This window comes from Mangifera indica, chromosome 8, assembly GCF_011075055.1.
Source record: "Mangifera indica cultivar Alphonso chromosome 8, CATAS_Mindica_2.1, whole genome shotgun sequence".
In the NCBI taxonomy this organism is placed as follows: domain Eukaryota; kingdom Viridiplantae; phylum Streptophyta; class Magnoliopsida; order Sapindales; family Anacardiaceae; genus Mangifera; species Mangifera indica.
In genome coordinates this window covers 11,295,106-11,322,421 of record NC_058144.1, presented here as the reverse complement: position 1 = coordinate 11,322,421, position 27,316 = coordinate 11,295,106, and the positions used below count along the sequence as shown (strand labels likewise).

Below are 27,316 nucleotides of genomic sequence, written 5' to 3'. Positions count from 1 at the left end.
TATTGATATACAAATTTATACTCATTATAAATACATATAACATTATCCATACGAAGCACTTGATTAAGACAATTCTTTATTAGAAAAAATGAAATTTCACGACAAAAATATATTATTAAGTATGAATAATTATAATGTTTGGCAAAATTTATATGTATAAATATTTATTATATTTGATTGAAAGTAATGAAAAATGAGTAATATTATATACATAAATAATTATATGTCATTATGTGATTATGTGTTATTTTATTTTATATTTAAAATCAATTAATCATAAAATAATATATTATTATATATGTATAAATTTGTGCTTATTATTTATATATATAATTTTATTGATAAAAAAATATTGAGATAGTATTCTATTGAAAACCTTTAAAATTTAAAATGTTTAAATTAGTATTTTATTTTTAAATAAAATGTCATATATTAATTTTTTTTAATTCTTTAAAATATCTTTATGTTAATTATATATTAGAAACTTTATATGTTTTTAAATTTTGAAATTATCCATATGTTATTTGTTATTGTAATTGAAAAAGATAGTATTTTTGTTTAAAATATTTAACTAATATAGATAAAATTATAATAAAATTAATATTATATTAGTAATATTTTAAAAATTAAGGTGACAACTGAAATCAAATTAATTCGATATTACTTATTATATAATTTTGATAATAAAATATTATAAAAATATTTTATTATTTGATATAGATGATCAATTAATAAAATATTATCTCAAATCAAACACTACTTTAATTTATTAGATATAAATTTACATCCAAGCATATACTTAAATGAATTTAAAATGCAAATGCCATAATAGATTTATTATATTATAAAATGATAAAATTATTTAAATTTAGTTTTAAGTATTTAAATGATATATTATTATATAAATGAATAATTTTAAATTAAAAATAAAATAATACTTAATTACATAACATATATTATATAAATATATAATTAGATACTCAGAATTGAGTAGACTCTTACGGTGAGATTCAAGCTAAACCGAACTTAGACTTGGCTCGATTTGTAGTAATTGAGCTCTAGCTCAAGCTAAGGCTCGCTATAAAAAAACTCGAGCTCGATTCGCTTTAAATTCAAGCTTTAACTAACTCATTATTAAAACGATGTCGTTTTAATATATATTAATCAAAACGACGTCGTTTTATATCAAAATTTTTAATTTGTGAGCTTGATGAATAGCTCAAACTCATTTGAGGCTAACTCATTTTAGATTTATTCAAATCGAGTTTGAATAAATTCAATTCGAACCTAATCTTACCACTACGTGGACATTACTTATTAAAAAAATGAAATTAAAATTAGGATTAATTGAGAATCTATGATTTATAGAATCTTTCTGTATAAGTAATATAGAAAATGATGACAAAAATACAACTAAGATGATGTGGACATTGATAATCATGTATAAATTAAGTATTTTAAATAGAAGATAAGCTTTCATTCTAGATTTTGTCGGATACTCTTCATAAAACAATTTAGTTAGTTAAACTACTAAGCTATAAATTTTAATATTTATATTATAAATAAATAATTCTCAACAAAAATTATCATTAATATTTTTAAATATGAAATTATATTATTATATGAAGAATTTGTTGATATAATACTTATGCAGGATAAACACTATTTCCCACCTAAATTATAAAAAAAAGGATAAATTACAACCATTCAGATCGCAAAAATAACCTTTTTTTTGTTAGTAAAATTTTTTAATTTTAGAATAAAGATATTAAAAAATAAAAAATTCCCTTTATTAAACACATTTCAACCCCAATTTATTAAAAAAAAATTAAAATAGTTGTTAACGAACATTCACTATCAACGATTTTTTAATTGCATTAAACTGACATGTTTATATTTGGAATTATATCAAAACAATGTGATTCTCATCAAAATCGCACTAATTGATTGTGATTTAGTGAGAGTCACACTGATCGTAAATTACATCATATGAAAAATAGTGTTATTCTAGTCAGAATTGTATTGAGATAGTGTAATTTAGATCAAATCGTACTATTTTGTTTATAAAATCGTACTATTTCAAAACAATTCTAACTTTATTTTCAATTGTAAAAGATGTGATTATGCATTGAAAACTAATCGAAGTTTATACTTTTAATTTTTTTCAATTAAATATATGTGTCTAAATGATAAATTATTAAGTTGATGGCAGGAAATAGGAATCTAATTTGGGAAAAATTATGTATAATATAATCCCTTTAAACATTAATTAAGAGACTTAATTAGTAGTTGTTCAACTAATTAGCTTTAATTATTTTATTATTATTATATTGAATTTTGATAACATCGTATTGTCTATCACATAATTATACTTAATTATTATTAGCACTTTAAAAAGAATTTATATTCTAGTAAAAAAATAATGTTTATTATATAAAAGTATTTAATAAATTTAAATAAATCTTATTTATCTTAACAAATTAAAAAAAAATAGTAAAACTTTAAAGAAAATGTGTAATTATATATTTTCAATAGTTATTGATATCATATTATTAGGAAAATTTGGTTTAAATATAATTTAAGAAGTTGGCCAAACTTAAGTGGTTAAGTCAAATAAATAATCATAATTATTTACAACTTTTTTTTAATAAATAATATAATAAAGGGTTGGTATGGTTAGGAATAAAAGAATAATTAATAATGACGATGGAGTGACGTTTTATATTTTAGTAAAATAAGTAGATTTTTTTTTAGTGGTTTTATGTATAAAAAAGTATGAATTTAAGTTTAATTTAATGATATATCATAATTAAATTTTAAATTTATCTAATAATTAGAAGATTAATTATTAGATTTAAATTTTATTTTATTTAATATAATTAATTCAATTATGAAAATAATGATCTGATTAAGGTATTTAAAAAAAAAAAAAAGGTTTTTTTTGAGGGAAGTATAACTGTGAAGGAAATGATTGTGTCAAAAAACAGTGAGATCAGAGGTGTATGTATAATAAATGAACACGTTGCGTCATTATAGATAAATAAAAGGCCAAACGACTATTTCCCACACAAGGTTTGATGTTTTCTCAAAAATCCTCCTTTTAACTATGAAAACATCAAACATCCACCCATGACCGGTTAGATTTAACCAAACCCTAATGCCTGAAAATTTTATCTCCTTTTGCCCCTCTAAACTTTAAAAATTAATATTTTCTTCGACGAAGTTTTTCGTCTCCCAAGGCCAAACCGACGTCAATCAAGCCTCCAAATGGGAGGAAAACATTCGCCGGAAGGAGAGGTTGCTTCGGGAGGGAGAGGTCGTCGGCAATGGAGCCGGAACGGTCGTCGGAGATTTCAAAACCAAACCCTAGGGTGAAACTGCCATTTTTTAAAACTTAGGCTAGGGGAAAATATTAGTTTTTAAAGTTTAGGGGGGTAAAATTAGATTCTATTTTAGTTTATTTTTAATATTATAGCAAAAATGACGATTTTACCCCTACCACCGTTAGGATTTGGTTAAATCTAACCGGTCATGAGTGGGTGTTTGGTGTTTCCATAGTTAAAGGGGGGACTTTTGAGAAAACATCAAACCTTGGGTGGGAAATAGTTGTTTGGCCTAAATAAAAAGGTATTTTGGAAAAGAAATACCATTCAAAGACTAGCGTTTTCGTAAATTTTTATTTATTAATTTTGAAAATTTTAATTATCTATTTATATATTAATTTTTGTAGTTAATATCAAACATAAAATTATTATTTAACAAAAATATTTAAAAAAACTAAAAATTTATCACATTCTCTCCCTAAATTTAAAAATTAACAATCCCCCCACCCCACCCAAGGTTTGAAAAATTACTATTTTTCCTTTAAGGTTTTGATCTTCTCTCTCTAACAACAATCCCTTCTCGAATCGTTTGTGTTCTCCTAATCAATCGGCTTATCTCTCCCTCCCAGTGTTTTTGTTGCCCTCCCTCGACTATTCTCATCCCTCGTGAAGACAACATGGATACTTATGAGAGGGAGAAATAAGTTGAGAAGGAAAAAAAAAACTGAAGATTAGAGAAGAGATTGTCATCAGAGAGAGGAGATCAAAACCCTAGAGGGGAATGAGATAAATTTTTAATTTTTTAAATATTTTTGCTAAATAACGATTTTATCTTCAATACTAATTATAAAAATTAACAGATGAGTGGATGTTCAAGATTTTCAAAGTTAATAGATTAGAATTTGGGAAAACATTAATTTTTGGGTGAGAATAAGTCCTTTCGCCTATTTTATTTTATAAAATTATGTACACACCTAATTTTAAGTATTCAATTAGATATTAAAATAATATTTTAAAATATGATTAAATGATTTTAAATTAAGTATAAAATAATAATCGATCATATAATAATATACTATTTAAATACCTAATTGAATACTCAATACTAGCTGTACATGACATTGCTTGTGGATACGAGACTAGCTCAACCTAGTAAAATTTAGGTGCAACTGCACTTCTCTCAGAAGAGGGATAAGTCTCCTGCTACCTTACCTCACAACCTAATTTTATAAATTTAATAAAAACCAAGGAAATCTTTCAACTGAAATTTTTTTTAATCCATTGAGGCTCTCCTCATTTTGTCGCTAGCTTGTTAAGGCAAAGCCTAGAGTGGAACATGTTGCTCTTGATTGGAAGCAAACCCAGTACATCTTTTGTATTCTTTCAAGGTAGCTCTGATGTTGGACACATTAAAAAGCTGGTAAATCTAATAAAAGAACAAAATTGCACCAGCAAATTCTACTATTACAATACAGAGACGACTTCTTTTTTTTTATATATTTTATTTTCATCCTGTGCTTGTACCTTTTTTGGGCTTTCTCATGCTATGCTTGCCTAAAAGGATTTGTATGGATGAGGCACGTCACTGTTTATATCACAAGACAACCTTTAAAAAAGAAACATTTAGACTACAATCTACATACCATCATTAGCCTTTAACGAACGGGTATTTTGATTCAACATAAGTTTCTGCATCCCATAGGAAAGATCCAAATGCTACTGCCTCCAGAACTAGCATAGTTAATCCAGAAAATGTGAGTGCTAACGCTTCATCGTTAGATGTGTCGATAGAACCATCTTCAAGAATTCTGATATCGGGTCTCCCAAACAGGGCTTGAGTTTGCTTTTCAATAATTAAAATAGCTTCCTTGGACCTTATGGTTGCATATCTTTGAAGTGTCTCTGCATCTAAATACATTACGTAGGATCTCAGCCTATATGATTTGCTGTCACTGTCATCCATGAACCCTCCAATATCACTATCACCATCACCATCAGGTTGGATTTTGATCAAGGAATCTGGATCCCAAAGCTGGTTCCCTGGAGATGGATCTTCATATCTTGCCCTGTCTTCATCGAAACCCTCAGGCAGTGTATTCATAGTTCTCTCCAGTTGAAATCTTTGATCAACTCTTCTAAGGAAGTATCCATACATTATAGAAGCAGCATACAACTTTCCAAGTTTAATTTTACTAATCTCAACAATGGTATCAAGGGGACCGACCATGCGCTCCCCAAGTACTAGAGACAAGTGGCTTTGTATCATCTCAAATGCTTCAGGAGAATGAACAGATTCTAGTTTGTGTTCTTGGTTTGGCCAAAAATCTACCCGTCCAACAGGATCAGAGGTTGCTGTTATCCTAGGAATCATTGAAATGTCATTTTCAACAAATTTCTGCACAATCCAGCAGTATATTATTTCCTCCAATGCTTTCCGTCTTTCTTTCTCTTTGACTTCAGCTATTCTCCTACAAATCAAGGCTTCTATTATACTCTATTAAGTAATAATAACCAAAACATTCCGAAATCAAAAGCTGAAAATGAATGAAACTGGAAGCAAAAGCGCTTGTAAGTCTCAAGTATGGCATTTTGGCAGAATACAGTACCATCTACTTCATGGAAGAATTGTTATTTAGTAAGAGCTGGTACTTATTCATGTCTGCCTCATTCCAACAATACTGCATCTCAAATAATATAAACCTTTCGAATCACTTTAGGCTGAGCAAGTTAGTTAATGTTGGTTTGTATCCTTAGTTTTCTTTCATTTCATTTTCCTCTCTCAACTTCTTCCTCTCCCATATTTTTAGTCTACCATCCTACATCAATTACAATTGATGGAATCATTGTCAAAGAGGGTTAAGTTCTACTGGTCAAGGTCATGAAAACAATTCACCTACATTAAAGCTAACCCTAATATGGACTACATTAAATAGCAGTATAGTTTTTTTTTTATTCAAATTTAATAATTTCTTCATAATTAATCCCAAAAGTTCCAAGGTCACATGCTCTAGTTGCATCTTTTTTCTTTAATTGAGGACAACAATGGTATTTTACAGATCAAGTACGATCAAACCAGAATTTAAACTTATGGAATACGATGGTCAAAAAGGTTAGAAACTATTCTTTTACAATGAGAGGATTGCAGCTATTTGATCCAACCCACAAAAGCCATCTATAAGTTTCCGAATTGGCCAAAGGACTGTTTCCCACCCAAAGTATGCTCTAATTTCAACTTCCCACCCCTTAACTTTGAAAATCCTGTTTACCCACCTATGAACGGTTAAAATTAACGGAACCCTAACTTTTTAAAGTTTTATTTCTTTTCCCTCCCTCCCTAAACCCTAAAAACTAACAATTTCTCTCATAGATAAAGTTTTAAAAAATGATATTTCCTCCGTTAGGGTTTAGTTTTCAAATTCCAACGATCTCTCTCCTTTTAGCTGGACGCCCGATTGGCGTAGAATCACGTCGGGGAGATGAGATGAAGCTCTTCATCTTCGTCTCCCCAACGTGATTCGACGTCATCTTCGTCTCCCCAACGTGATTCGATGTCAATCGAGTATCCAACTAAGAGGAGAGAGATCGTCAAAGGGAGAGGCCATCGACAACAGTGCTGGAGTTTAAAAACTAAATTGTGGAGGGAATGTCCTTTTTTAAAACTTTGCTTATGAAGAATATGGTTAGTTTTTAGGATTTTGGGGGAAAAAGGAGATTAAATTTTAATTTATTTTTAATATTACAGGTAAAATGATGATTTTACCCCTAAAACTGTTAATTTTAACCAGTCATAGATAACTATTTGAGATTCTCAAAGTTAAGGGGTAGAAACTTGAGATAAAAAAATACTTTAGGTGGGAATAAGTCCTTTGGCCTTCCGAATTCATATAACTTGGGAAGGAAACCAATACTTCAATTGTGAATATGATGATACCTACCATAGACAATCTACTTTAATGATCTTGAAATCAGACTTTGCCAAACACAAGACATGTCTAAAAGCTTTAAAAAAGTATGTTTCAAGGCACCAAGTACTAAGAGCTTCAAGGTTACAGAAGAATTTAAGGCACCAAGTACTAACAATAACAACCCAAAAATTTCAATCCCACCACACACCAGACAAGATGAGCCTCTCCCTTTTCCATCTCCCAAAGCCTTGAGAAAAGTCATACAACACGCAAAGATAATCTGGTATTCTTGCCACAATGTCAACAGAAACCACAACACCAATGCAAGTCAATTGAACTAAGCCGCAGAGTAAACTGAACGACGCGACTATCAAACTGTCTCCAATATTGCATTCTTTGACTCAGAATTATTTGCTATACAACACAGTAAAGCCTAAGGAATAATGTAAGTGGCATCATATTTGACCACCTCATAAGATATCATGCTTCATACACACAAATATTCTGGTACATAAACCGATACAGAAAGGATAAATTGTTTTAAGTAAAAGATAACAATGATCAACAAAGAGCAAGAAAAAAAGACGGATAGAACTCACTTGTAGAGAAGATCCTCAAAAGAAGCATCTTCTCTCTGAATATCTTTATCATTTTGAAGGTTGTCAAGCTGCTGATCTATAGCGGCTGGAAGTAAATGCGGATGCGTCCGCAAAATCTGCGCCAAAAGCTGACCGACAGGAGATTCAAAGCGAAGAGGAGCAATTGGCACCAAATCACCACTCGAATCCCCTGACACTGCTCTGACACTTACGGCTCTTCCTCGGCACTTTTCGGCTCCATTTCCTAGCTTCGTAATGCAGAACGACGAACATCTCTAAAACAGAACACAGAAACAATTATTCAAAACCAAATATTAAAAAACAAAAAACAAAAAAAAAAGCACAAGCAGAAGCTTACTTTGAGAAAGCAAGAAGAAGATAAGGAGAATGAATGGAAGGTTCTGAACGAGAGAGGAAGAGTTGAAGTGCGAGGACTCAAAATCAAAACCTCGCTGGCAAGTAATCCTGTTAATTTCATTCTTCTACTTCAACCTCCGCCACTTGCCCTTTGCTCTTTCTACCTTTTTTTTTTTTTTTCCGGATTTTTATGGTTTGGATTTAGATGGTTTTCACTTTCGTGTGTGCATATATACATACGCTGTCGTCTGGTGTTTTATTATGGTACTTAGGACAACCAACGACCTTCGCGTCGGTCTGCTTGGCTCATCAGATAAGTATGTTCGCTGCGCTAGCCTGTCTATAGTAACAACAGCCAATTTTTCCGAACGTTTTGAAGATAGAAACAACATCTTTTCTTTTTTTTTTTTTTCCACTCAAAATCATTTGAAAACACCTAACGTTACCAAAATAAAAAATAACAGATTCACCTTTATATTTTAATACGAAAATTTTATCATTTTTAATTATTTGAAAATTTATAATTTAATTACTGAATTTATAATAGTTACCTTTTTATCGTAACGAATCATCATTCAAAATCATTAAGAGTGACATAAGGATTGACAAATCAACAACTATATCATTACAAGTGTTATTGATAAGATAAGATAAATTAATGATTGATGGTAAGTTTAAGAGAGGGAGTAACTTATTATAAGTTCAAAAGCATGGGTGATTTATCAGAGTAAAAATAGTGATAAATTTGTGGTAGAGTGACTGTAACAGGTAACTAGGAAAAAGATAATTTATTATCGAAAAGATAATTTTTAAAAATGTATTAATTTAGAGTAATTTAATAATTTTTAAATATGAAACGGTTATAAATAATATGATAATTTAAACGCTATGTCACAATGTCTGATTTTGGATGAAAAGTGATACCAATACCACCTAGGTGAGGTATAAATTCAGAAAAAAAGAGTTGTTCTTTTTTTTTTTTTTCTGTTTCACAAAGAATAAGAAGAAAAGAAAGTCACAGCTCTCATCGGGCTTTGGAAAATTTTACAGAGCATTTTTCTCAGCTAGCCCTTCTCCTTCAAGCAAGTATCAACTCAAAATTCATCTTCTCCAGGACTTCAATGCCATGCATTATCAAGATAGGTAATGGATACAAAAACAAGATGTATTACAAGGATTTGTTTAAGGTTGATTTAATCCTTGAGTCACAAATTCATCATCAACCATTCATATTCATATTCAATACAAATAGATCACTCTTAAAAATCTGGCTTGCTTGCTGCTACTCTTTTTAAACAGACAAAGGGTAATGCCAGAATTTCACACTCCACATATCATCCCAGGCCTTCATTTTGTAAATAGGCTCAACCGGGAATGAGGGATGCTATGAGAGAAACACATCCTACAACTATCCAAAAAGGAAACGGTCAGCTTTGATTAAATTTAAGCTACATTCTATGCAAAACAACAACTTTCTGTTGCTAATTGGTTAGGTCATGCTCCTGGAAATCAGCACCAAGGCAGCCACATTCACTCCTAGTGACCACCCTGCACCAGCTCACTCTGTCCCGTCTGTTGTGTATCATTGCTCAGATGTTGGTCATTCCTACCTGACCTTACATCTTCTTGCTCAGGAACTTCCCCTAGTCGCTCCTGAATAAATACCCAAATTTTAATAACTTAAATTCTAACATTCTGTTTAACATCTATAGGAAAAGGTCTATGCTATGTATTAACCAATTAGGAAATTTGAGAGAGTACACAGTACAGGGCAGGAAGAAGGGGATGATTGAGAAGAAGGAACATCATAGATCATGATTACAGTTACACATCACCTTGAGAGTCTCATTCTCTGCAAGAAGTTGCTCATACTCGCTCCTGATTCGATTCACTTCTGATCTTAGATTGGTATTTTCCTCTTTCAAACCTTCAGCACGCTGTGCCAGCTCATCACACTCCACCTGGCTCAAAGTTTGTTTATATGTGACATTTGAGTCAAGGCAACCACACAAAATTAGTACAGACTAACAGCCAGTTTTTTTTTTTTAAAAAAAAAATCAAGCAAGTCCTAGGACACATCATTACCTGCTTACGCAACCGAGAGCGACGTGCAGACTCTCGGTTGGACTGCTTCCTTCTCTGTCTCTTAATCTCTCGTTCATCCTAAGTCCAAATAGCACAAGTTACAACCAATATGAAAATCAAATTATAAAATAAAAATTAATAATTGTAAAATATATACATTTCATTAATAAACCTGACATTTTGATTAGATACAGAAATCTAAGACAGATTAAGTTGCAACTCAGGGAAGATAGAGAGAGAGAGCATAATCCAGAAATGTAAGTTCAATATGAGAAATATAATAAATTAAAGTTCATAAAACTAAAATCAAGCAGCGATAACAAAAAAGAATCAGCAAATAACATAGTGAAAGTTGAAATGTAAAGATGGCCGGAAAGTGCTAAATCGAGTTAACTGTAATACAAAATGGTAGTTTGACTCAAATTAACCTAGTTATGTTGGTCAGTTTAACCATTACCAGATCAAAAGGACAGCAAATTTAGTTTGATTGAAAACCTATATATTTAACATCCATTGAGTTGTGGGATTGATTTTGGCTATCAGTATATATAATTGAACCACAGTTTGTTCTTAATGGATTCCCACCAAATATAAAATTGTGCACAGCATTTCTAGTATGTAACTATATTTGGACATTATAAGGAACAAAAAACAAAAAGAGGCAATAACAGACAACTAATATCAACTTTGCATGAAATTCTATTTTCAAAGTCCCAAGAAAAAGCCAATATTCTGAATTTTTAATCTAACACTCAGCAAAATTTTTTCCTTATGACAATAAAGCAGATTAATTTAAAGTAAAATCAACTATATTGACCTGTAACCAAAGCTGTGACTGAACACTGTCCCGTGATCCGGCAGTAACTATTCCTCCAGTAACAGTAGTGGGAGGAACCTTGCCTCTTATTGCAGGCATATTGGATGAAGCTGGAGAACCCCAGTAGTCCATTCCAATGTTTAAGTTTGTTGTGGGCCCAGAAACAGCTCCAGAAGAAGCAGCAGCTGAAATTGGCATGATGGCCATTGTTTGATTCACCATAGGTTGAGGTGTATTTGGTCCACCATTTTGAGAACCATGTGCAGAACTGCCATTCTGAGACGCTTCACCTGAAATAAAGGCATTACCAAGATTTTTTAATAATAAGTGACAACAAAATCCAGAGATTAAATAAAAAAAGTATGATATTTCATCTAACCTTCCACAGAGTCTTGCCTGCATCCTGACCTCATCTGTGAGCCCTGCAAATACCCATAGCATTTTATACAAATGGTATTATCTCCGTCAGAAAATATGCAAATGTCAACTATGTAAAATATGTTAAAAAAAGGCGGTCACATGATAATGCTAGGCATAGGAACTGGTAGCTGGCTACCTCCAGCATCAGCATATATTAGAAAGAATTCAGTAATAAAACCTTCAGGCTTTACATCAAAGTGAAGCAGTCCTAAAACTCCTCAACAGCCAGAGCTTTATTGTAATATTTTGCATATAGAAGGTCATGCTCCTACATTCCTATGGTTCAAACCATGAGGCACAATCCTAAAATTCTTCTCTCTCCCTCATTTAAGAAGATTGGAACCATATTCTCCTATCACATATTTTTTGTGAAACTGTTTCACAAATGATTCAAGTGTTCACATGTAGAAATATTAACTCTTGCTTATAAGCTCTATCAACTATAGCACAAGTACAGAATATTATTTAGTTTCCAAGACAATGCAACACCTATATATATCTGAGGGTGGATCTGTTTAATTTGCAGTAAAAGGATGAGTGTCAAAAACCAGGTCACATTTCGAAAACTTATGTCAGGTTCTTCATAAGAGAACATCTAAAACATTTTGGTAATAAATTCAATAACTTTTATTTTGTATTTATAAGTAGATCAAAAAACATATTTTGCTTCTTCTTTCATGCATATGTTAAGAAAGCAACAAAATGACTTTTTTCTTATTATAAATGTAAAACTTAAACCTCTGTCTTCAAAGACTAAGAAGATAAAAGATAATCAACAATCTAACTTCAAAGTAATAAAAAGACAAATACAGACAATCTAAAGCAGAAGCTCAAAATTATATTTTTGTTTCAAGGCAGCAGACCAGAAGTACACATAATATAACAATGTTGCAAATTAGCAATGCCATCAGAGCTTCTCCACTTCAGTGTGCAGTATACCCATGGCTTGAATGAAATTAGTTTTGCAAGGCACACGTGCATTTATCTAGTAGTGAGTTCCATTTTGTCTACACTTAAAATTTGACTGTTCACTGAGGTGCCTCACTTAATTGGCAATCACATTTGTTCAACTTAAGTGCAAGGAATGATATAATCACCAAGAATGAATTTACTTAGAGAATTTCAACTACAAGAACTAACAGGATCATCTGCAACCCAAAATCTTAGAGTTAATGTGCTTAACTAATAATTTATGAAAGCCATAAACTCATGAAACATCAAATTCAAGAACTAAATAGATGTCAGAAGCATGGTTTCTACCTGGACTAAACCAATAAAATAATGAAGCAATCGACAAACAATAAAAAAACAGAATTAAAAAGCACTCACATTCTGAGAATTGGCATCACTTCCTTCACTTGTACCCTCACTTGCACTCTCTCCACTACATATCCAGAGTTATTCCAACGTCAGATAAATTAATAAGTAACAAGACAACACAAAGGCAATGCTTTGGTAGTAGAAATAAGTCAAAAGTACAAAAGATCTTGCATGAGAAGAAAACAATAATGAAAATTTTATGCATCATACAGACAATAAAATAAAGAAAGATGTTGAAACATTCAGATAAATAAATGAGCAAGAAGACTCAATATACAGATATTAAACTCTTCTAGAAACAGATGTTTCAACAAAAACTTCTCTCTCTCTTCAATTTTAATCACAATTCATAAAAAATGATAAATGCATTCAGTAATAGGTCCCTGCAAACCAAGTGCAGAGACTAAGTCCTCAAGACCTAATGCACATTAGCATAAAGTGACAAAAAACATATATCACAGCTATACAAATTATTTACTACACATACAATAATACCTTTTAGAATAGGCTCCATTAGCAGATGCTCCTGATGTTTTACCAAGTTCATTATTCTTTCTAGTGATCAAATTCAAACTACCCAAACTTCCTTTTGATCTTTTAATGGGTAGCTTTTCCTTCACATCAGATGGTTTACCATCTGCTTCCATGATTCCTGGAGTATTTCCCTATATAGGAACCTATAAATTAGCTTTAATGTTGGCATACGGACAAAAATATGTCTTTTGTTGATAGAACATTAAAAGGAAACTCACAGATGCTTCGGCAATCCCGTTTGGGGAAGGCATTGCAAAAGGACTGAAAGGATAAGATCCCTGCATGATATCCAAACATGTACTTTAAGGTAGTGAATAAGATTTATAAACACCCAAACCCGATAAAGAATAATGATCTGACAACTGAAACTAAATCATCATGGAAAAGAAATTACCGGCGGAATGGATGGATGGGCATATATGCCTCCATGGGGATACATTGCAACATATGGATGCGGTGGGGTAGCATAGGGTGGCATAAGAGGCTGCAACATAAACATATATTTAAAAAATATTCTGAAAATTTTAAGGCCAGTTTTCATTACTGTGGATTATCCCCCCCACAATGACATTACATGGCAGAACAACTGTCGGGAAATCACTTGTTCCCTTCCACCATATCAGCGTCGACATACAAAAATATTTTTAAAAAATTATCAACAAAAGTCTCAAAAAGCTGCATAATAAAACTATTAGTGGTATGAACTATCACAACTTCCACTTGAAAATTCACATGTTAATCATTAAAATCAACTGTGCACTACCATAATATAAAAACTGAATTTCAATAATCATAATTAACTGAACCTAAAGACGATACAAAAACCATGTATACCTGAACCCCCCACATGTATGGGGGAGCTTGGGGACTTGATGCCAAGAACCCATGGTGAGGCATAGGAGAATATGCCTGTTCATAAAGACACAACCAGTCCAGATTACAATTAAACAACAATTTGAAATCAAACAGAAACACTGAAGTCAAAGATATTCCTATCAAACCTGAAAACCAGACCAGTCTGGATTCACGCTGCCAGTGCTAGTAGTTGCAGTTTGCTCCTGAAACCCCAATAAATAAACATTAACACACAGGAAAAAAACATGTGTAAACAATTTTGAAATTAAGGAAACAACAGAAGACTCAAACACAAGGAAAAAAAACAGTAGACCTGTGTGGTAGCAGCAGGCGGTGTCTTTGCTTCCTTTTCTCTAGCCTGCTTATCCACCTCACTGCTGCCCATGACTATACCACCACTTCTCAATAAATCCTCACACCATCCTACAAGGGCAATAAAAGATTATTCACCTCACAACTGCCATATTTCATTATTTTTCTCTTTGCAGAAAATAATTTAAAGAGCACCTTAAATCTAAAGGGTGCTAAAGCTAACTAAATTAACAACTACCAAAATCCAACTTTAAAATTTTAGCTAAATTACAAATCAAATTATGGAAAATTAGTGTTCTAATCACCAAACACAAGTTAAAGGCTTTTCATTTCTCAACCGCACACCAAAGAAAACACCAATAATACTTTACAAAAGCAATACAAATATACATACACAAAAGGAATCCTAAAATAAATCCCCTAACATGCATCAAAATTTCAACTTTTTTCTAAAGATGAAGTCAGATTTCCGAATCATGAAGCGAAATCCCTCAAGGAAAACAAATTCAAACTAACATGCATGTAATGGAGCTTTAACAGGAAAGATAGACATAAAAATAATCAATAAACAAAAATCCGGATAATTAACAGGTAGAACTATGAAATTAACATAATTAAAATTCGAATAACCGAAATGGACTATACAAATGAAATCTGATCTGCAGAGAACAGTCACGTGAACGATTTCGAAATCAAATTGGCCGAAATTATTAACAAAATCGATTACAAGCGTGGCAGGAACAAATCGGAAAAGATCAGAGCAAATTAGATTAGATTAGGGTTTGATTGGTTTTGGAAGGAGGAAGAAGGTTTACGGATCGGATTCTATGGGTCGTCGTTCGGTTAGTCGATTTTTCTCTTCTATTTTGCACTCACACTTGTAATCCCTATTTTGCCCCTCTTGCTTTATTTATCATTTATTAAATAACATTTGCCTACCCGAGCTTGGCTTCAACTCTTAAGGATCTAAATAATACTTTCCATCCAAAATAGAACTCTGTTAATGAAAAAATTCTATTTTCCACCCAAGATTTGACACAAAAACGGCATTCTAATTATAGATGACATAAATTCACCCAAAATCAAACTCTAATTATAAAAAAAATCTACATTTTTCCCATCAAATGTTTAGCCTAAAAAACTTTTTCACCTTTAGTTAGTATAAATAATACATTTTCACTCAAAATCAAATTTTATTAATGAAAAAAAAAAACTGAGAAAGTGTTAGATTGTAAAATTACCCTTTTATCCATAGTATTTACTTTTCAAAATTATTATACAATCCCAATTAATAAAAATAAAAAATAAATTATTTAAATATCCAAACTATACCAAAACTCATTTATTTCTTTTTCCTTTCATCATCACCCTTTTCTTCCTGATTTTAGCCTCGAAACGATAACAAATGATAGTAATAATTGTATTAGTAGAAGTACAAATAGAGGTATATCAATGACATATAATTATATATTTAAAGAAAGAATTATAATTTTTAAAAATATTAGGGGTGTTAGAAAATTTTTAGGAGGTCTCGAAAAATTAAAAAAAGTTTAGGTTGTTTTTTAAAATTTTAATATTTTTATTAGTAGTTTCAAAAATGATAATTACACATTCAAAAAACTTAATAGAACACAATAAATTATGAGTGTACATATCATATTATAAACTCTTGGGATCATGGTAGTTTTCAAAATATATCATGTGAGTATGATAATTTACCTGTTAGCTAGAGCTTTTAAATAATTTAAGAGATTGATTTATGAGTTTTCAAATCTTTTTATGGGTTAAATTATAATATTTAAATCGATTTGGTTTGATTTATAAAAAATTATTTTTAATTTTTTTTCAGAAAATAGATGGTAAAATTACAATTTTACTTATACACAATTAGTTTTTTAAACAAAATTTAATTTTAGGTGAAAAAGTATTACCTATATCATTTAGGGCAAAAAAAGCTTTTAAGCCATTGGATGGGAATTTACCCGTTATATTATATGATACTCGCAATATATAACTATTCACAAGTATAGTAAATTATACGAAATATGTAATGATTACAAATTTAATTTATCACACTTCAACATAATATTTTTAATGTTTTTATTTTCATAATTTCGTATTTTATTAAATTTGCTAAGTGTTATAATTATGAACTTTTTGAATGATATATGATTAATATTAATGGGCTTCTTTTTATTTTTCAAGGATAGAGAAAAATCATTAATAAAAAAAGAAAGATAATAATAATTGTTGATAGCATCAACTCAATAAGTATATTAAATTCGTAATTCAATGCAACAAACAATAAAAATAATGTTTTAAAGTGGTTTGAATTCTTACGTTTATTGTTTTATTATTGAATTTTCTAATATGAATTTAACAAAATAACAATAGTATTATAAATTGTCTTCTCTTTTGTCTTTGTACAATTTTGTATTTATATGACTAGAGGAAAGGGTGATAATCAAATAAATAACAAATCATATCTCAATCCTTATACATTAAATTCAAACATCTAAATGACAATAGTTAATCACATTATTTTGTTGAAATAGTTTATAATTTTATAATTTTGTGATATTAGGAGATAGAGATGGAAAATGATTTTGTAATGTTAAGAGACTATAATTATATGTTAAGGAGATTGTGGGAACAATAAAAACCGTTAGGAGTTTCTCTTCTTGTTGTTTCTAGATAGAAGAGCTTCTACTAGCACTTCATATTGATTTGTATATAAGGGATATGTCTAGTCACTAATTGCATTACTAACCACTTCTTTAATTTCGTTATTATACATTTGACTAAGGTGGAATTTGATTGCATGAAAACTACTCCATAGTTTTTTAAATGCAAGTATGGTTTGAGAAACTCTTTACATTTTTGCATACATAAATGACATGTGACAATCGAGATCTCTACTTTGTTGCACATTGTGAAAATAACACTTCCACTTTGTATGTAATGTACTGCATCCAAGTGTTGTATACTTGTCATGACAATTCAAATTGCCATGGTTTCTTATTGGGAAAAATTTGTGTACCTATGATTACCATACGTATGTATTGGGGTTAAAATAGTAATTTCATATCATTTGTCTACTCAATTAAGCATGTATGTGTATGGGTTGTTGAATGTTGAGTTTAGGTTAAAATATAAGAGAAAAGAAGGGTTGAATGACTATTCTAAAGGTTGGAACACTCTTACTATGTTGTCGATTAGGTCAAACAACTAGGATAATGACCATCTTAAATTATTTAAGGGTAGAATGTCAACTCTAATAGTTGTTTGGTCAAAATTCTATAAAAAGAGGTCATTATCTAAATTGATTAACATGATTTTTACTTTATACAATGATCATTCAAACACTAAACGCCCTAAATTTTTCCATACTAATCCTTCAAGGATCAAATTGGGGAAATTCAAGGCTAGAGATTACAATCTTGATTGGATTTCAAGTAAGTAAGGATCTCCTCACTCTAATATTCGTCAAGTTGGATGCATTGGATTAGAATGCATGTGGATATCGATTTTAGATTATGATTATGATGATGTTTGAGTGATATAAAATAGATTCTTGGAATTAATGCACATATATATTGTTTTTATTTTGATTTATTGTAGATATTGCATGATAAAGTTGTGAATTGAAAGAATGATTGTTTTTGCCATTTTGATTTATGATCTATTTGTTCAATGCCTTGATTTGCTAATATATTACAATTTAAGGTTAAATTGGGGTGCACGATTATTGGGTGATCAATAGTTTAAGGGTTGGGTGTGAAGTTGTTGTGAAAATGATAGATTTATAAGGACAAACGTGAATGGAATGCCCATTTCAAGAATAATAATAGTTGTTCCATATGAAAATTACGATGATGGAGATTGTGATAGAATGTTTGTTCCTAGGACATGGACGATCATTCCACATACATGCAAAATCGCAATGGAACGTTTGTTCCAAAGATTTCTAAATTGATGATTAAGAACCTAAGATGTAAGAACAGTTGTTCTAAAGTTAGGAACACCCATTCCATAGCTAAGAAATGAATAGTCATTCCAAAGTTATGAATATCCGTTCCATGGCAAAGGAGAACAGTTGTTCCAAGTACATGAACAACCATCTAAAAGTTGTTTCATGAGTTTAAGGAAACATTATGTGTACATGGAAGTTTTAATACATAAAGCAAGGCCATGATTTATAAGTAAGAAACTCATACGTCTTGTGATCTATGACTTAGGTATATATGAGATGAAAACTTAAGCAAGCCATAAGAAATGTTTAATGAGGGTTGGAACATGATTTCATGTTGCACGGAAACATATTGAGTTTTTATGCATCTCATAAATTAATGATGTGTATTTATATGTTTTCTAAAAGCATTTAGGGTGTTTGAGTTTTATGAGGGACACGTTCTTATAGCCATATGTTTAGGACTTAATTCCATGAGTTTTATAGTTTTAAGAATACTTATGAAAACATGTTTTCTCATGAGTTTTATGATATGTTTTCTTAAGGGTTATTGCAAGAGGACACTAGTGAGATTCTTTATATACACCTAAAGTAGGACACAACCATTGTAGAGTGTTTTAGTAGTCCACTCATATTTTGTGTCTGAAAAGAAGCACTATAAGAGCTTATGTAACTTATGTGGTTAGGGTGTCAATTTAGACTTATGACCGTCTTATACAAGGATTGATATAGTTCATTGTTATCTAATGTATTGCTATAAAAAGGGGTGTCATAAAGATAGTAATCAGTTATATTGAGATTTGCATAAAGGCTATGATGGATTAATAGAAGATTCATCACTCACCGAGTACAAGAGGTAATATCTTACATGAGAACACTAAAAGACATGGTAACTACTTGAATCTATGACCACAATAGGATTGGGTTGTAGCTTGATCCAAGTCATTCAGTGATTAATTTGTATCAGTTCATATCAACGAGTCATTATGATAGACATACATTTGTATCTTAGGCTTGAAAGATATTGATTGACAAAAAGATTAAATTATGTACAACTGTGTAGTTGACAAAGTCAAGAGTAGTTCATTGACATTTTGTTAGCCGAATGGCCGTCATGCCTAGCTAGAGGCCAATCTTAGTTTGTGTCATAATTTGAACTGAATCTAGACAATATTGTTTTGATAAAAAAACATTTAGGTCACACGCATATAGAAGTTAATCTAAACTTTGAAGTAATAGATTATTTGATGATAATCTTAGTGTATATGAAATGGTGAACCAATAAGATTGAATTAGTCTGGTTTGACTTTACTGAACTAGGAACGACCCGTCATGTGACATAAACAATCGTTCCTACTTAGTAAAGATGCACAACCGTGCGTGGTGTTCTCTATTTAAAGAGACACAATTTTAGAATTCAGAAGCATTCATTGCAAACCTAACTGTCTTACATGACTCTCAATACACAATCACACTATCCATGGAGTCGTAACTACCTCTTGTGTATGGTAAAACTTCTTTAAGTTTGTGTTTATGTGGATATCAAAACGACACCTTGTTAATCAATGTGTTTGAAAGCCAATGTTCACCAAAGACCCTCCAAAATCAATATATAAGTAAATATATATACAAATCCAATAATTGCGATTGATAAAAATACCCCTCGCTTTATGCAACATCTTAAGCTGACCACTGCTTTCATCATCACCCCGCTGTTTAATAATCCCACTTGCAAAATCATAAAAGAATATGGTAAGTGAAATACATTAAGTAGGTGAGTACATAACATGGTATGTCTAGTTGCTATTTTTGTCTACATCTTTTGAGTTTTCAAACATTCCAATGAGACTTATTTTGCTATGTTGGACAATAATAAGGATAACTGAGGAAATAACTTGCTCAAGGAAGAGTTAGTGACATTAGGTTGAAACTCAAAGCTACAAAGCAAAGACTCGTCATTGCGGAATATAATCATAAAATTGACATTGAGGCTATACAACTTAAGTTTTCTTTAAGTTGTATTGATGTGATTAAGTGATGTAATATTTTAATAAATCTCTGATTTAAAATTATACAATCAAATAAATTGATTCATTCATATAAGTTAGAAAAAAAAAAAAATTAGTTAGTATGGTATTATAATGATAAGATATATATTATCATCACTTTGATTATAATATAAAAAAAAATATCATTCAAAAGGAAGTGGTGTTAAATATTAATATTTGTGTGATAAAAGAACTTAATAAAAATAATTAAAATTAACACTTTGAGCATAAATGTACTTCAAATTAGTTGTCACAGTATCAAATTAAAATCCAAGGCAACGACGTTTATCATTGTCTTTTTTTTTTTGTAAGTATTTATAATGTTTATTTTTTTTAATATTATCATATATTTTATGCGATTATTTAACTATAAAATAAAATTTTAAAAAATAATTGAAGGCAACGGGGCATCTGCTGGCAAACAGCCCCCATGTTGTTATATAAAAACATTTGAAATTAAGTATAAATAATATTTTTTTAAACTAAAAATTACCATTTTATTTGAATTATTTTATTTTCTAAAATTATTTTATAACCTTAAATTAATAAAAATAAAAATAATATTTTTAATATCTAAATTAATAACGAGTCTTCTATTTTACTTTCTTCACATTCTCACATTTGCTTTATGTCTTCCTATAGATTGATATACCCTTATCATATCATTGTATATTAAATAATAAATTATAATTTTTAAAAATAATGAAGGTTTTTTTGAAAATGTTAATGGGTCATTAGATATTCACAAAAATTTTGAGGGTTTTTGAAACATCAATCTATCTCTAATAGTTTAAAAATAATAGTTATATCCCAAAGAATTAAATAGAATGTAACTATTTATGAGTATAAACATCATATTACAACTATTGAGGTTATTTATATATTTCAAAATATATGAGGGTTTCAAAAGAATTTAAAGATTGATAAATGAGCTGTTAACCCTTTTTAAGAATTGACATGTTTAAAAAGTTTGGAGTATGATGGAAATTTTTTTTTTAAAAATTAATGGATGATAAATTATTATTTTGTGTTAATTTGTTTAAATAGAGTTTGATTTTAGCTGGAAAGGAGGTGGAAAAGGGTTTTTAAGTCAAACCTTGGGTGGGACAAAATATTATTAAAACCCAAATATTTTGAAATAATGAAATTTACCCCCTAAAGACCAATTGAAACGTCTCAAGCTAAAAATCATTGAAGGATTCATATAAATAATACAGTAGAGCCACGAAACGAAAACCCTCTCTTTGCTCTAGACGAAATAATTTCTCCTGGTTGCGTCAATCTTTCATCGTCTCAGAGACAAAAATGGGTGGAGACTCGGACGCTGACGCTTCACGTCTGAAAGCAATCTCAGAGACGAAGTTCAAGAAATCAAACCCCAAATCAGCTCTTAAATACGCCAAGAAAGCGCACCGTTTGGCTCCAAATCTGGAGGGTATCTCTTCAATGCTCACTGCGTTTAAGATTCTCTGTGTTGCTTCAAAATCTTCGACGAGTGATACTAAAGACTGGTACAAGATTCTTCAGGTAGAGCCCTTCTCTCATATTAACACAATCAAGAAGCAGTACAAGAAACTTGCTTTGATTCTGCATCCTGATAAGAACCCACATTTAGGATGTGAAGAAGCGTTTAAGTTAGTTGGGGAAGGTTTTAGGGTTTTGTCTGATAAGATTAGGAGAAAAGAATATGATATGAGGTTGAGGATTAGGATTCAGGAGGATAACGTTAGTGGGTTGGTGGGGAAGGACACGTTTTGGACGGCGTGTTCGCGGTGTAGGTTGTTGCACCAGTTTGAGAGGAAGTATTTGGGGCATAATTTGTTGTGTCCTAGCTGCAAGAAGAGTTTTGAGGCAGTGGAGGTTGAGGGAGGGGATGTGGAGAAGGGAGAGGAGAGTGATGGAGTTAGGATTTTTAGGAGTGAGAGGCTGAGGAGGAAAATGGGTGGTGTTGGTTCTGTGGCGAAAGTGGGGAGTGTGGGAGTGAAGAGGAAAATGGACGGTGGGGATGTGAAGGTGAACGAGAGTGATGGTGGTGATTGGTGTGGGGGGAGATTGAGGAGGAGAATGAGTACTGTTGGAGAGGTTTTGGCAAGGTCAAAGCCTAAGAGTGTGGAAGATCGTGAGATTTTGGAGAGTTTGAAGCCTAAGAAGGCAAAAGTTAGAGAGGAAACTATGACATTAGCGCAAATGCAATTGGAGGCTAAAAGAAGGGCCAATCAAGAGAAGTTGAAGTTGAAAGAGAAGAAGGAAAAGGAGAAGGAGAAGAAAACAGAGAAAGATGAACTTGAGAAAAATAAGAAGACCAAGACCAAGGAGAGGGAAACAGAAACAGGGAGACACAGGGCTTCAGAGAATCAGGATTTAGAGATTGAGAGCCAGCAAGATTCACAGCTTGAGAAATGTGCATTTGCCAAGAAGAGTGTGGATTTGGGAACTGAGAAACGAGAGGCTAGGAAGAAGAGTGGGAAATCGGAAATAGCTAAGAAAACTTTGAAGAACAACAGCTTGGCAATTGAGAGGCGCAAGAGTTCAAAGAGTAAGGATGTGGAGATTATGGCAGTGGAAGACTCAGATTTTTATGATTTTGATAAAGACAGAGTGGAGAGAAGTTTTAAGAAAGGGCAAGTATGGGCTATTTATGATGATGACGATGGAATGCCTAGGCATTATGGTTTGATCGACGAAGTTATTTCTGTTCATCCTTTTGAGGTGAAGATTAGTTGGTTGGATCTTCAAAATAATGGGGATGAACAATTGATGTGTTGGGAAAGAATGGGGTTTCATGTATCTTGTGGTAGGTTTAAGGTTTCTAGGAAGACTTCCATTGATTCTCTCAATATATTTTCACATGTAATGGACTGTGAAAGGGCAGCTCGAGAAACTTACAGGATTTATCCAAAGAAAGGTTCAGTTTGGGCACTTTATAATGAGGTGGCTTTGGAAGTGGAAGGAGGAAACTTTTCAGCTAGAGATAGGGGATCCTATGACATAGTCATATTTTTAACAACTTACAGTGAAATGCATGGGTTAAGCATGGCCTACCTTGAGAAAGTTAATGGTTTCAAGACAATATTCAAGAGACGAGAAATTGGGTGTCATGCAATTAGGTGGCTTGAAAAGTATGATGTTCGTTTATTTTCACATCAGATTCCTGCGAGGAAGCTTACTGGCGATGACATTCCTGACCTTCCGAAAGACTGCTGGGAGCTTGACCCTGCTTCACTGCCTTCGGATTTGCTCACAATTGGTTGGTGAAGATGATTACTGGTTGGAAAAACCCAATGTACTCCATGTATAGTTCTTCTCTAGTTTAGGAGTTCAAGGTGAATATATATTCAGGATTAAGTCAAGTACCTATCTGAGGTAATTATGCATTCTGAGCTTTGATTCATGTAGATGTTCTCTGAATTTGCGGCATTTTAATTAGCTTCTGCTAATATAGCTGGAAACTATTATATATCAGATGAGGTAACTTTGAAATAGGAATTAAATCATGAAGTGACATTAAAGGATATACTTCTAAAAGTTTTTGGTGTTTATGTGGTTGACTAGTTCATGAAGATGGTGATGTTCAACGAATTTGTGTGTTTTTCTAAATGAGCGGGATAATTTAAAGTTTCATTGACACTGTGTACATATATAAGCACGAGATGACAGACTTACAGTCAACAAAAGATCTCTGAACTTTATGTCTAAGCTTTAGGCCTGTGCTTAATAAAAATTGGTTGCTTATGTTTGCATGCAGCTTGGATATATGCATTTTGTAGGAAAAGGACCCCATCGAGACTGGGTTTTAATTGTTAACTGGAAATTTTTATTCTTATTGTCCAAGTTACTGATTCCGGGAAAATGAAAATTGATAAAATAAGCTAAAAATTATTGGCTTTTTGGCTTTCTTTAGGGTCATTTTTGTTAGTTTCATTAGGAAACTTATATTTTGCAGATGTTAATTTATATCTTTGTAGATAGTGTATAGAATAGTTGCGAGTCATGAAAGGGAACTAATTTGTTGAAAGATGGATCTCTGATAGTTTTATTTATGCTTTTATGGCTGAGTGTCTTGATGAACACTTTCTTCTTTTGCAGAGGTTTTGGATGGATGACTTAATTTGTTTTCTGCAAAGATGAGTTATGCAGGAGGAAATTTTTGAAACTCGTCACTTTGAAATGCTTCTTGCAAAAAACCACAAAATACTGGTTGAACTGATCAAATTGCCATGATTAAGACTTCTATATTATAATATTTGCTGCAAAATGAAAGTAGTTTTTTCTTTTTAATTGTTAGGTGGGCTGTTTTAATCTAATTTTAATTATAATTGATCCCTCTGTTTTGACAAATAGGTAAGTATAAATTTTTATAAATTTTTCGAGCGAGGTTTTAGTTTTTTTTTTTTTTTTTGAATATATTTTTTACAATTTTCAAATTTATCAAATATTTAGACAGGTCCCCTCATGTATACTCTGCATATAAAATGGGATTATTATGAGATTCTGTTATTGAAATTAATGGACTTAAATTTATGCACATATATTTATTCGCAGTAACTGGACATGGTAACCGTCCCAGGCTCCCATTTTCGGTCTAGTCCATGGAGCATGACCTAATACTATAGTAGGTGGTGTTAGGTCTGTAGGCTATTCAGGTGATGCTGCAGTCCTGGACATGAGCTCGAGCTCGGTTCGGTTCACAAACAACTGAGCTCTAGCTCATGAAAGTCAAGCTTAAACTCGATTCAAATTTGGTTTGATTCGTTTTTCGTTAAAACGATGTCGTTTTAGTACATATTGATCAAAACGGTATCGTTTTATGTCAAAATTTTTAATTGAAAAATCTGACGAGTAGCTTGAGCTCGGTTAGGACTGACTTGTTTCGGGCTTATTTGAGCTAAACTTTAGTGCAAATTTAAACAGGTTTGATTCGAATCTAACCCTATTGACAGGTCGGTTTGGCACAACCCTGATATTATAGTGAATCATTTAAAAAATTAAAAAAGGAACTGAAGCCTTCGCGGGTGTAGAAGCTATTTAACACTTGTCGAAGCCAGGCCAACTATTGACTTGGCCAAAATTTTTATTTTTAAAATTTCTTCTTGTATAAACCTTCTCTCTCCTCCCAAAACTCATACAATCTTAGTTCTTATTCTCAATTTTACATTTTCTCAACAATTTCATTCATCTATCTTTTATTCTCAAACTCTTTTAATTCTAAATTAATATTTATTTGTATATAACAATTTAGTTTTTGTTTGTGTTATAAACGATCATAATTTTTTATTCAATAAAAAATTACAAATGGAGCAAAGTTCAAATAAGTTTAATCCGTTTGAATACTTTGAAGATGATGATATTGTTGATGACGCATTTAGAGTATTGACATGGGAAAGGGTGACCGTCCCAATGGGAAAAAAAGAAAACAGAAGTCAAAAGGTGACAACCGTAATGGTGTGGGAGTACTTGATTAAATAGAAGAAACGATAAAAGGTAAATTAATTCGATGGGCAGTGTGCAAACATTGTAGTTTCTATTTAAAATGTGTTAGTTCGGGTAACATCAATCATCTTCATCGTCATATTCCTGATTATTGTAAAAAAAAAAAAAACTTGACATGATATGAGAGGGCAACAACAAATTGTTTTCACTAAATCATGATCAGTTGGTGGCTTTAGTGAAGCAGGTGGTCTAAGCAGTTTAGGGTCTATTGGAGAAATGACGAATTTTATCTATGATCAACAAAAGATGAGAGACTATATGACTATGCATGTTGTAACTTTTAACCAACATTTTTTTGATGCTGAAGATAACATATTAAAATAGATGATATAAAGTAGCGTTAAATCAACCTTTAGAAGAATTCTTATGTTTACTCTTGAGTCTGATATTATTAGGAATTATGATCTCATGAAATTAAAAATTATAAGAGAATTAAATAATTTTAATTACTTTTGATTTATGAACTATAACTAATCATGATGTAAGATGTCTTTGTGCAACTACTTATTATGTTGATTTTGATTGGTAGTTGTGCAAAAGATTATCGCATTTAAATCACTAAAATATTCTCATAATGGTGTTACTATTTATTAAACATTAACTAATATTTTTTATGAATATAAAATTAGTAACTCTATTTTTCTAATTACCTTAGATAATATAAAAAATAATAATAGAATAGTTGAAATGATGTTACACCATTTAGCTGTACGATTTGGTGGAAAATTATTTAATATTAGGTGTACATGTCATATTATGAATTTAATAACTCAAGATGATTTGAACTTAGCAAAAAAATTCAAATAAGCACTAGTTAGACATGATATCACTTACATTTCGTCATCTCCATCATGCACATAAACATATCATTAAATGTGTGAACAAATGGGGTTAAAACAAAAAAAATTAAAAGTTAATGTTAGAAGTAAGTGAAATTCAACATATCTTATATTGAATGCATGTGAAGGACATGAAGTAGTTATAACACATTTTTTCAATACCCAACAAAAATATTTCGACAACACACTTTTTTTGAGTAAATATGATTGGGACATTGCTAATGCTCTAATGAATATATTAAAGTCCCTAAAAACAGCGATTGATCAATGCTAGGTATGTATTATCTCACTAATATGGTAGAAATAAATAATATTTTAAAGAATAAATGTGTCATGGTGTTTTTAAAGATATTTCTAGAAAAATGGAGGAAAATTTTTAAAAATATTAAAAAAATGTACCTTTACTTTTTGCTGCAACCATTATTTTAGATCCTAAGGCTAA

At 31.2% G+C, this 27,316-nt stretch overlaps 3 protein-coding genes across 4 annotated transcripts; 1 reads left to right on the top strand and 2 right to left on the bottom strand.

Moving 5' to 3' along the window:
- Positions 1 to 4,689: 4,689 nt before the first annotated feature.
- On the bottom strand, positions 4,690 to 8,562 carry LOC123222852 (UV-B-induced protein At3g17800, chloroplastic-like). The gene is made up of 3 exons (XM_044645839.1): positions 8,186 to 8,562; positions 7,828 to 8,102; positions 4,690 to 5,791 (listed from the first exon to the last, which is right to left on the bottom strand). The coding sequence occupies exons 1-3, from the start codon at positions 8,303 to 8,305 to the stop codon at positions 4,972 to 4,974; spliced, it is 1,215 nt and encodes a 404-aa protein (XP_044501774.1). The 5' UTR covers positions 8,306 to 8,562; the 3' UTR covers positions 4,690 to 4,971.
- A 769-nt stretch (positions 8,563 to 9,331) lies between these two features.
- Positions 9,332 to 15,450, bottom strand: LOC123224062 (bZIP transcription factor 16-like). 2 transcript variants are annotated; one of them, XM_044647570.1, is made up of 13 exons: positions 15,343 to 15,450; positions 14,529 to 14,638; positions 14,362 to 14,418; positions 14,195 to 14,269; positions 13,755 to 13,844; positions 13,579 to 13,638; positions 13,322 to 13,491; positions 12,836 to 12,890; positions 11,466 to 11,508; positions 11,087 to 11,376; positions 10,270 to 10,347; positions 10,020 to 10,145; positions 9,332 to 9,837 (listed from the first exon to the last, which is right to left on the bottom strand). In XM_044647570.1, exons 2-13 carry the CDS (start codon positions 14,598 to 14,600, stop codon positions 9,721 to 9,723), a joined length of 1,233 nt encoding a protein of 410 aa, XP_044503505.1. In that variant the 5' UTR covers positions 14,601 to 14,638; positions 15,343 to 15,450; the 3' UTR covers positions 9,332 to 9,720. The 2 variants fall into 2 exon arrangements, with proteins under 2 accessions (XP_044503505.1, XP_044503504.1); XM_044647569.1 differs by having other exon boundaries at positions 15,173 to 15,414.
- Positions 15,451 to 21,756: 6,306 nt separating this feature from the next.
- Positions 21,757 to 24,823, top strand: LOC123224276. Its single transcript, XM_044647890.1, has 2 exons — positions 21,757 to 23,908; positions 24,632 to 24,823. The coding sequence occupies exon 1, from the start codon at positions 21,851 to 21,853 to the stop codon at positions 23,798 to 23,800; it is 1,950 nt and encodes a 649-aa protein (XP_044503825.1). The 5' UTR covers positions 21,757 to 21,850; the 3' UTR covers positions 23,801 to 23,908; positions 24,632 to 24,823.
- The last annotated feature ends 2,493 nt before the right edge of the window (positions 24,824 to 27,316 follow it).

What these genes read in the sequence shown, in the direction of transcription:
- LOC123222852 (XM_044645839.1), bottom strand. Translation starts at nt 8,305, where the DNA reads ATGAAATTAACAGGATTACTTGCCAGCGAGGTTTTGATTTTGAGTCCT. An exon ending in CTTCTTCTTGCTTTCTCAAA is followed by an intron (nt 8,103 to 8,185) that starts GTAAGCTTCTGC and finishes GTTCTGTTTTAG; the next exon opens with AGATGTTCGTCGTTCTGCAT. An exon ending in TTTGAGGATCTTCTCTACAA is followed by an intron (nt 5,792 to 7,827) that starts GTGAGTTCTATC and finishes CTTGATTTGTAG; the next exon opens with GAGAATAGCTGAAGTCAAAG.
- LOC123224062 (XM_044647570.1), bottom strand. Translation starts at nt 14,600, where the DNA reads ATGGGCAGCAGTGAGGTGGATAAGCAGGCTAGAGAAAAGGAAGCAAAG. An exon ending in CAGACTGGTCTGGTTTTCAG is followed by an intron (nt 14,270 to 14,361) that starts GTTTGATAGGAA and finishes CTTTATGAACAG; the next exon opens with GCATATTCTCCTATGCCTCA. An exon ending in ACGGGATTGCCGAAGCATCT is followed by an intron (nt 13,492 to 13,578) that starts GTGAGTTTCCTT and finishes GTTCCTATATAG; the next exon opens with GGAAATACTCCAGGAATCAT.
- LOC123224276 (XM_044647890.1), top strand. Translation starts at nt 21,851, where the DNA reads ATGGGTGGAGACTCGGACGCTGACGCTTCACGTCTGAAAGCAATCTCA.